The sequence below is a fragment of the Sylvia atricapilla genome, chromosome 2 (assembly GCF_009819655.1).
Source record: "Sylvia atricapilla isolate bSylAtr1 chromosome 2, bSylAtr1.pri, whole genome shotgun sequence".
Lineage (NCBI taxonomy): Eukaryota > Metazoa > Chordata > Aves > Passeriformes > Sylviidae > Sylvia > Sylvia atricapilla.
Genome location: NC_089141.1, coordinates 94,885,075 through 94,896,150, shown reverse-complemented (window position 1 = coordinate 94,896,150; position 11,076 = coordinate 94,885,075). Strand labels below are relative to the sequence as shown.

The 11,076-nt window shown below is 43.4% G+C and overlaps 1 protein-coding gene across 1 annotated transcript in view; it reads left to right on the top strand.

Moving 5' to 3' along the window:
- The first annotated feature begins 1,758 nt into the window (after positions 1 to 1,758).
- The window catches only part of ANOS1 (anosmin 1), a 130,702-nt gene continuing 121,384 nt past the window's right edge, over positions 1,759 to 11,076 (top strand). Inside the window, exon 1 of the mRNA XM_066313846.1 lies at positions 1,759 to 2,151. Coding sequence (XP_066169943.1) covers positions 1,963 to 2,151 — 189 coding nt within the window. The 5' untranslated portion in view covers positions 1,759 to 1,962. The remainder of the gene's footprint in view (positions 2,152 to 11,076) is intronic.

The following is an 11,076-nucleotide window of genomic DNA, read 5'->3' as shown; positions in this document are numbered from 1 at the left end:
TATTTGTCATAACATTGCTAAGACTGTGGATTTATTTCTGTGTTGTTTTGTCACTTGCTCTTTAAAATTTGTAAATATAGAGATGCTGGGTCAGGTAAAGTAACCAGTTCTTTAGTGGTGAGATATCAGTCAGAATTAGGAGAAGCATTTGTGAACGCCTTATGATCTCTGCTCACTACAAGAGGAAAGGTAACCATTCCAGCTGCAAAAATGAGGAAGGCTTCAGGAGATGTAGCTGAGATGGCCTTCCTTGATTAACCAGGGCATTTCCAAAATAGCTGGTGGAGTACAGTAAGCAGTGCAAACAGCAGGGCAACTTCTGTGCCAGGATGTGGCAGGTGACCTCTCCTTGTCGCAGCTATGCTCCCTCAAGCATCCAAGAGCACAAACTGTCATCTCCATTTGGTAACACTGGCAGGGCTGACTCTGGCCTCCTGGCTTTTCTCAAGTGAAGATTTCTGACAGCTGACAAGAGGACCATACATAAGCTGCAAAGTAAAATGTGCCTTCCTTTTTGTTACAGTTATATGTTAGCAATACTTGTGTCAAGGACTCTTTTCTTAATCTGCGCCTTATTTTTGTGGAAAGATAGTAAAACTATAGCTAGAATCTAATGGTAGAATTTACCAAGTGATTTCCTAGTTGGGATGTAGCAGACTTTTTTATTCTTTGAATTTCTGATATATAAGTGCTTGAAAGGTGTATGCATATAGTCTGGTGAGAATAATAACATTGGGTAATATGTTTTTATTTCACATTGTATATATAAGACCATTCATAGAAGAATTATAGCCATGTAAAATTACTACCAGCCAGAATGGTTGAAGATCTTGCTGACTTTCATGAGATTTTTGATAACTTTCCTAGCGAACACCTAATTTATACTAGAACTTGTTTCAATAAAAATGACTCCTGAAGTCTCTTTAAGACAGGGCTTGATAATCACACTAAACTACTATAAATAGTAGTAACTGACCTAGTATTAACTTCTGAAATGGCCTAAAAGTTACTTATTTCAGCTCATACAGCCATGGGATTTTTGAGTTCAGGAGGCTCAATCCACAGGCTCCGGTGAGAAATGATCCACTTGCTCTTTCTAGCAGCACATACTTGTGACGGGAGGAGTCCACGCAGCGTGCACGGGGAGACAGGAATGTGGTAGGTAACCTCTGTGCTACATACTGCGGCACACGCTCCGCCGCTGGAGCTGACGGCAACAGGGAAAGGACGCCAGGCTGGTATTTACTGTATGGGGCCATTTTACTGCTCAACGTGCTGTTTTAATCTTTGCAGCTACTACACAGAGATATTTGGACTAATGACTTGCACATTTGCAGTTTTAAATAACTCTTCAGAGCAGCCTGTATGTGTTTCACCTTGGCACAAGCGCTCACTGCAGTGTTACTCTGTAAGAAACACCGAGTTTCAAAAAGTGATTTCTCTGCGTTCTTGCTTCACCGTCCCTTTTAAAAACTGATTTTTAAAAGAAGAAATCGAAGAGACTTAACCAGGGTGTTAAGACTGGCTACCAGCGGCCCTGGCGGCCAGCCACCCCCACGCAGCCGGCCTGTGTGCAGGGACGGGGACAGGGTGTCCGTCCCGGCGGCCGGCCCGTGCCCGCAGGTGGCAGCTAGAGCAGCCGGCCGCCGCCCGCCCCGGCCTGTCCCCGGGCACGGGCCCGCCCGCCGCCGCCGGCGCTCGGCGCAGCCAATGGCGCGGCCGCTGCCAGCATCGGCCCGCCCGCTGCCGGCGGGGGAGGGCTGTGGGCCGGGGCGGGCGGGAGGGAGGACGGGGGTGAGGGGAGTTGAATGATTGAACTTTCTTGTGTAGTTTCTGCGGCGCGGAGGTGTCCGTCCCCGGCGCAGCCCGGCACCGGCCCGCCGAGCGGGAGCGAGCTTAGCCCGGCGCCTGCAGCCCCCCGCGCCGCCCGGCCGCCCCTCTGCCCTCCTCTCCCGCGGAGCGATGGTGCGGAGGGCGCCCGGCGCGTCCCTCGCCCTGCTCCTCTGGGTGACGGCCGCCTGCGGCAGCCCCGACGGGCCGGGGGCCGCCGCCGCCCGAAGGCAGGAGGAGGCTTTCGCCACCGCCAGATGCACCTCCAGGTGCCTGAGCCTCCAGATCACCCGCATCTCCGCCTTCTTCAAGCATTTCCAGGTAGGGGCACGGCACCGCGCGGGGAGCCCCTCTGCCGCTGCGGAGGGCGGGCGTCCCGCGGGGCGGGGGCGGAAAGGACGGCGGGGCGGGGGCGCCTCTCGGCGAACTTGGGGGCCCGCGCTCCCGGGGGATGGCCGGCACCTGGAGGCGCCGGACAGGTGGGCACGGCCCCGCGGCAGCGCCGAGCCCCGTCGGTGCCTGTGGCTGCCGGCCGGGCTCCCCGCCAGGCGGGTGGCGGGGCTCCTGGCACACTCTGCCCTGGCTCCTCGCAGGTGCCCGGCGCTCCCGGCCGCTGCCTCCGGTGGTGTCCGAGGCGGCGGGGCGGGCGCGACGCGGTGCTCCCGGGCCGGCGGTGCGCTCGTCCTGCCGAGCGACGGGCGATCCCGCGGGGCTCCGCCTGCCTGCGCCGGGCGGGCAGGTGGTTCGCTTCCCCAGCCCGGTGGGAAAGTTTGAGCCTGTTTTTTAAGAGCGATAATCATGAGCCTGTAATACTTGGTTTTGACCTCCTGGAAGGTGAGGGTGGGTGTATAATGCTTTTTCTTTTTTTTCCCTTTTTTTTTTTTTTTTTTATTCTGGGGCAGAGAGGCACATCTCTGGCTAACGGGAGTGGACGAATAGGGATAAAGTGGGGAGACATGGAATTGAAGTGGCGGGAGACCTGCGAAGCTTAAAATGGGAGCTAGAAGCAGTGCGGAGCTAGTGCAGGAGCAGTGGGTGTCTGCCTGTCCTTTCCCCTTTTCTAGTTACACACGCACCTTTTCCTTTCCCCACCTGTTCTTCACTGCGCAAATATTAAACCTAGGCGAATTAATCCAAATGATGGAAACCTTTCTGAGCTGCAAGGCGTTTTCCCTCCCCAGAGCTCCAGCCCCCTTGGGGCAGGGCCGGCCAGCTCGCTGTGATGGGACCCACCTCGGCCCTTCGGGGCGGCACATCTCCGCGGCGCCCCGGGAACGCGCCGCTCGCTCACCCCGGGTTTGCCGCTCCGTGGGAAACCGGGAACGCCCGGGAAAATGCTTTGGGTGGAGTTGTGTTTGGGGCAAAGGTGTTTGCACCAAAGGCAGGTCTCCGAGGTATTTAAGGATAAATCGATTAAAAAAAAAAAAAAAAAAAAAAAAGAAAAGGTGTTAAAGAAGAGCTGAGTGTGTGCGTTGTAAGGGCAGTAAGAAGTTGTTGGGTGCCTGCAGCCGGAGCTGGGGAGAAGAGACTGGGCTTCCCAGCCGAGAGGGGCGGAGGAGCGGCTGCGCTGCCCCGCGGGGCTCGCTGTCCGTGCACCGCGGGGTGGCCTCAGGAGGATACCATTAATATGCTTCATTATCCCGGGGAGCGGTTAGTATTTTTATTGCCTTGTCAAGCGGTTGTAACTTACTTGTTTTACAGTTTCAGTGGCTAAAGAGGCAGTTTAGATCAAGCCAAATCATAGTGAAAGGCGCTTTTTTTTTTTTTTTTTGTTTTTTGTTGCCTGTGTTTTCTTGGCAAGATTTCTTTATCAACGTAAAACTGCTGACAGAATGCACACTGCCAAACAATCGTGATTACATTTTAATTAGCTAGAGTGAAATAGTGGGGAATTACTCAGTGAGGACTTGATAACTGGCTGGTTTTTTTTGTAATCGGTTGAAAATCTCAGCGTTTTAACCCCAACCTGCTAAAGCACGTGGTAATTTATCTTAATTACTAGGGATTAAACTCCTGTTAGACATGAAACGACTGTAATGTTTGGAAGATTAAGTGCTCTCGTTTATAAAAGTTAAGCTCTCTATTGTCTTATAATGAGGAAAAAGAGGAGAGTTTTAAAGCACATCAAGCATCCAGTGTTCTCACAGGAGACTGATAAGACACAGTGGACTGTAGAATGTGCAGGTTTGGGCCAGATTATTGTGTGCAGGCTAAAGGGTCTGATGTTCCTTCCATTCCTTTCTCTTCTCCCTCTAGCCGTTCCCCTCCCCTTTTCATCTCAACTGGTAGCAATTTCTGGAGTTCTTTTCATTTCAGATCCCCACTTATCTTGTAATCTGATTCAACCTTTGAAGCAAGCTAAGCACTAGCTCTTCCCAATCAGGGCGGGAAGGAACTCTAGTGTCTCCCAGTTAGGCAAGAATTGAAAGAAGACTGACCCACTCATTTCTCAGCCCTGCTTTAGATTCAACTTCAGTGTCGTGGGTGAGGGAGACAGCAGCTGGATGCTTTGCAAGAGATGATGTCTCCAAAACTTCAGAGAGACTTAATTTCAGATAGTTTGTGGTACTAAAATCACATTACTAACAACTTTTTGAAGAGAGTGAGGTAGTATGAATAGGAAGTCTGAGTTAATTCTACACTTTTTGATCCTGTTTGAATGGCAACTAATATTGTTCCAACTTCCAAATGTTCACAAGGGATTTTAATTCATTTCCCCCCTCACAGAGAATTTTCACCTGTTTTTCTTTACTGTCCTTATTTTTAAAAGTTTCAGGAGAGGTATTCATTCTAAAAACCCTATTTGTTAATTTGCACTTGGGAAGCTTTTAAAAGCCTGTTTTAATGTACACTGTCAGTAGGAAATTCTTTTAACTGAAGCACAGGTCAAATAATATATATTTTTTCCATGTAGACTATTGATATGGGCTAGAAGAAGAATCAGTTATCTATATCAAACCCCTTTGATTTTCAGAATGCTTGTTGAAGGGGCACGGATGCCTGCTTATTCCTGTAAAATCCCCATGGCCATGGGAGTTTTCGAGTTCTGGTGATGTTGGGAAGTTCCATGTGGAGGTTATACCAAAGGATATGTGAGATCATTAAAAGAGTTACGTACCACCTGGGTCTTACACCCAATGAAATGTGTGTGTTTTATATCTGTGGCCTGTCTCCAGGCCATGAACTTTAACAGAGAGCACGCTAGCACGAAGTCCTTTCATCCTGAGCAATCAGACAAAAAATGTAAGCAGAAGGGGTCATAGTGGATTCTTCTTCTTATATAAGAACTTATTAATTACATGTTCATGCACGGTAGAGAATTATGTTTAGTGTCTAAATGAAGGGACTCTGGCATATGTCTTCTCATATGGAATATTTCTTCTCACTGGAATATGTTCAATAGTGGACTTTTGCGTGCTCTGAAAATTTGCAGATGAGAGAAAGTGTTTTTATCCCAACTGTGTCACTTAGGCCCTTGGACAGCACCAAAATGAAGCATTCATTGACCAGAATGAGTAAGGGCAAAGAGAACTCATCTCTCTAGCCTTATGTTCAGAGTACTTATTTTAAGTCATTTTGGGTGTTGACACTAGAGTTTTACTATGACTGTTGCAAAACGGGTATGAGGAAGGAATTGGAACATTCCCTGAACTTGTCCATGCTCTTGGGTCACTACCTTGATAAAGCAGAATTCCTAGTGCTGTGCTGCTTTTTCTGATGAAATTCTCTAAAACACCTGAGCAGGGGAGTGTGGCAAGAGTGTTCTTCCAGTGAGCAAGTGCATCAAATGGCCTGCTTAGGAGGAGAAGGTGTAGATTTGAACCTTACAGTTCTATGTCATACTCAGTGTTGTGTGCATTTGGCTGTTATCTAAAAGAGCCTGGATGTTAGTATGGTGCCCTTATAAAATGGGAAGAGCAATTCCTCCTCTAGTTTGGAATGAGAGGAAAGACTAAGGTGTCTGGCTCCATATGAAACACCAAGACTGTGAATCCAGTGTTGAAAAAGACATGCTATTGTAGGGACAGAAGTTGTACAGTGATGTCATTGGATATATTCTTTCTCTCAACATTTTCTTATTAAGGCAGTTTCTGTCTCAGTGTTTCAGTTGATCTCCAGGAGAAAGGTGCAAATTTAATTTTATGTATTCAAATTTTTTTGTAAATCTAGTTTTATAGTAATTTAGTATAGTAAAGCCCTATGAAGATGAGGTCAGTTACTGCACAGGTTTTTGTTTTCTTGAAAAAGGTATGGAAATTAACAGGGACCTCATACAGCCAGCTGAACAAGAGGCCTGAATGCTCAGATTAGGTTTGCTAGGGCTTTTCTGCATAACCTGCCTGTTTTATTGGAGTGATACTAAACTCCTTGCATTGCTATCTGTGATTGTTGCCTTTCCTATTTGTGATATTTGTTGTGAACGAACTCGTTTTGTTTTGGAGGAGTAGGCATGGCAGTGACCTTTAATGTTCTGTTTTCAAGTTGAGTGAAAAAGCAATTTGGATTTTAATTTTTACTGCCAGCCATCTGAGCCACATTTTAAAATGGGCATGATTAGAATTTTCTTCGTGAATAAGAGCTTGAACATCACTGTAACTTCTTAGGCTAAAAATGTTATGGAGGACAAACTGTTTACTTGACCTGTGAACTTGTTGATCTTTGTCTTAGCTGATATCTGTTATAGACCTCTCAAGCTCAAGTGTCTTCCTGCGTAATATGTACAACTTGATAATTTACTTAAGACAGAGGAGTGTTCAGTCTTGTTTACTGGGTCAAAAGCTGAGAGGGTGGTAGAACATGCCCTAAGAATTCGTGGTAGTTGCCAGTAAAATTGCCTGTGTTTGTGGTGTGGGGTCACTGGAGAAGTTACAGCATATGCTCCCAGAGTAACAGTAGCTGAGGCTGAACAGCACCTCCTGGCAACTTGTTCTAGTGTTTAACCACCCTCGCAGTAATAAAAAAGGTGTTTTCCCATGTTTAGATGAAGTTTCCCACGTTTCAGATTTGGCCATTGCCTCTTGTCCTGTTACTGGGTTTCACTGAGAAGAGTCTGGCTTCATTTTCTCTACTCTCTCCCATCAGGTACTTAAAAAACATTGATGAGAAACCATTGAGGCTTTTCTATTCCAGACGAAACATTCCCAGTTCTCTTAGTCCCTTCTCATGTGAGGGAAATTACCATCCCATCCATCTCTTTCCATGGACTGAAGAACCCAGTACTGGACCTACCACTCTCAGGTGTGGAGGAGTGAATAGAACAGAGAACAGTATTGGCTATTTTAAAGATGTAATGCCTGCTAAATGCTGTTACTTGCTTCTAAATTAATTTTCATTATTTAGATTTTCTTACATGAATTCATATATGTCCATTTATGATTGTCAGTGTATTAAAACCAAAATGCTAATGCTTAATCACTTTTTCCCCATCTTTTTAGATATTGGTATATCTCACTATAGTTTTAAAATTTTTGGGGGGGATAATCTTCAATAGTAAATTGAATTTTACCAAATCCATTTATTTATCAGGGGGAATCCAGACGCATGGAGATGTATACATGTTGTGTGATCCAGAATTGTGATTGCTGCTTGAACAGGCGTAGGAGAGATTGTTTGGACTTATTAAACTGGTTAGAAACATACAGGCAACACTGTGGATGACCTTGGTCACATCAGGGTTCTGTGTTCATGTTGACTTATTTGTGAACGAGGTGAATTGTAACTGAAAATTTTGATACAACATAGGCATTCCTCAAGTTGTAAGCCAGTTTTGTGATATATGGAAGGAAACTAGAGAGAAATTTCCTCTTGTAAATGTGATTTAGTGTAAATCTAATAGTAATATACTATGATTAAGTACTTAGGAATTAGTACTAAGCTAGATGAGCCAAGGCTCATTCAAAATTGTTTTTGAAAGTATGGAAAAATATTGTTTTAAGCTAATAGAGCCATATGTTGCATAACGTTTAGTAGCTGTAAAAGGGAAGAGTAAAGCTTTAAAAGTTTGTTATACTGAATGACTGATAACTATATGGTGGTAGGAGGTTGTTTTTACTGTGGTAGAAGGACTGTTGCCTTTCAGAACAACTGAAGTTTTTGAAGAAAAACAGGTAACTCTTTTAAGTAATAAAAGGTTCTCAGATTTTATATCTGCAAGCAAATAGTGTGCAAGTGATTACCTCTAGATAAGCAATACCAGATTTCACCTACAAGTCAGGAAGCTAGTTGTCTAACTGCCAGCACATCTGCCTTTAAATTGCCTGTAAGTCTAAAGTGACTGCACCTGCAATAATCTGCAATAGGTCCCAGCTGGGAAAGTGGTGGCCAGGCCAAAATTCTAGGGTGCATGTGTGTCTGTGTGCTCTGCTGTAGAGAAGCTGGAAAAGCTTTCTTCGTGAAGAAACCATTTGTTGTAACTGTCTCAAATAATTCTGAAACTATAAATTGTTTTTCATTAAATCTTTTGGAAAGCTATGTGGTACTTTTTTAATGAGAGGTGATAGATACGTTGTGTGTTATTCCCAGAATGTTTCAGTTCCAATGGACAGGCTGCCCAGGCACTGAGTTTGCTTCGTTCTCTTGGGATATGCTCACAACCTTTTCTAAATGTGAAGATGTGTGCCATCTGCTTTTGTTGCCATTTCAGTACTCATCTCCTTTCCAAAAATAGCCCTTGTGTTAAATAAAATAATTCTGACTTTCATATGTCTTGTAAAGCATGCTGCTGTTAATTTATTTCCACAGACAAATTGTAGCATTTGTCATTACTTTATTTTTCTCAAAACTCGTTAAAAGTCCCAATCATTCTCCTGTTTTTAATGTTCATATGGTGTATGATCTGGATAATTATTCTGGCATTTGGTGTGCTGTTATTATCGAGATCTGTAGTCGTAAAGAAAAGGTGCACAGATCTAATGATCTTAGGTATAATCTGTGAAAATGAAAGGTTTGTTTTGAACAACAATGGTTGCCTCTAGTGAAAACAGCTGCATTGTTCACCATATTGAGTAATTGAGCTATAGTAAGTCTTTGCTGTTGTAACCTGGTCTGGTATGAACCTCCCTGATTTCAGTGGGAGTTATATTAACTTTCTCATAACCAGGCCCAGATCTCTTTGGCCTCAGTGAGCACTTGCATAGTTGATATGAGTGCAGATTTACATTGCCTGGTCATTGTTTTCTAATGGTTTTGATGACTCAGACTTGCTCATTGCTTTACTAAATTAAAACACTTCTCTGTGTCTCAAGTGTAAGTTTAAATGCAAATCAACTGAACTGTGTGAAAATGTAAGTGAATGATGAACAATTGTACTGAACAATAGGAGTTGCCAAGATATTTTTTCTCACATTCACTTTGTATTCTTACATATTAAGAAGAAGATTTCTTTACGATTGCGTTCATAAAATTAAAATTGCTGTTAATTTGGTAAATGTGCTGGATACCCCACAGGTGCAATAAACCCAACAGGAATTACTACTTGGTTTAAATGCAGACATTTTATGTATAGAAAATATTAGCAAAGAATAGTTTAAATGTCACAGTCATGTTGGTGAGGGGGCGGAGATGCTGCTTTTGAAAAGCATTAGAAAACTTCTGAAAAAAACCCGCTGTTAGTTCTAAAATGTAAATCTTTTTCCATTGGAAGATACAGCCACTTAATACAGAGCAAAAGATGGGTATAAAATAAAGAGCAAAGCAGATGGGTGCTGTTAATATTAAGACTATTACTAAAGCATTACTTGTTGTCTCAGTATGGGTTGTCTGTATAATTAACTAGTGCTCTGAACTTAATTTAAATGTCTTTGGTTTACTAAGTGTTGTATAAGGAAAAAAAAACAAACTCCAAAACATTACATTTCTGAGACAGCTTGAAAAGCGGACTGATTTTCCAAATGTTCATCATTTGTCACTTTGTAAAGGGTGGCTTCCTAGGATTGACTGCTGAATTTGTGTTTACTGACCTACATCTCCACTAGCCATTCTGTGTGAGTTTTTGCCCTCTGACTTGCTGGACTGGACTACATAGCCGACTTTTGTAAACAGAAAAAGTGCTGTAATTTAAAGATTGAAAATAGGAATAATGACCCAGTATCAGGAGCATCCTACAGAAGACAGACACATCTGTACTGATATTTAGTAGCTCATACCTAGCAAATGTAAACCTTGCACTCAAAAAGCACTTGCCTAGGAATTTATGCCAAGAATCTTCATTTTTTGATCTTTCCCACAGCTGAGCCTTATAAGGCTTTATGCTTGAAAAACCTTTGAAGTCTATGAAAAGCCTTCTGTTGATTTCAGCTGGATCAGGTCCATGTATGAACACTAGTTCCATGTAGTCAGCAAAGTAGAGTGCTGTGAGTTTGGTGTCCCAACTCCAGTTGTATCCTTTTTTCAGTCTTTTAATGACCAAGAGGTCACAGGATACAGAGATGGAGAACTGGGGGTGTTGAAAGGTAAGTGGACCCTTTAAACTTGAAAGTAGAGTACTGTTCCTTTCATCTCTGTCTAAAAAGAGTCACACAGTCCTTCCATCCACTGAAAAGAGTATCAGATATTTCCAGATTTGGGGAACAACCCAGTCTGAAGTTTTAATCGTAATTCTGTTGTCTTCTGTGAATATCGTTTTCACCAATGTGTCTCTCTAGACTGTCAGAGATATGACATCAAATTTATGTACACATATATGTAATTACATTCCTTTAAAAAAGCAGAGACTTGTCTCAAGCTTGCAAAGGATGTGACTCCCCTGGTAAGCAGCTGAGATTGCTGAGGAGCACAAGTCTTCAGAACTTGTAGGAGAAGCAAGAAAAGAGACAGAGTCTCAGAATGGAGAAAGGTGAAGATGGGTGAACTCTAGCAGGCTTACAATCATGGAAGGAGAAATTATGTGAAAGTAGAAAGCACTGTAGAATTTCTTTTGACACAATTAAAGTTAAGGAATTATGGAAACAGAGGACAGATGTAATGGGTCTGTAGGAAGAGTTGTTTGTAACTGTTTTTTGTGAATATTTTTTCCTGTTCTTTCTCAGCTGCTCGCAGTTTTACTTGGTTTAACAATTTTGATTGTTCTTGTTTGTAACATAGTAAAAATGTTTTGAAAACATTTTTTTGTCTTCATTGAAGAAGTCAGTTTCAGGAAAATAAAACTGACATTGTCTTTCACGTCAGAACTTAGACAAACTGCTGCCACTGTAGTTCCTCAAGTGGTCACAGCTGAAACTGCAAACCTGGCCAAGGTAGTGAAGGCTG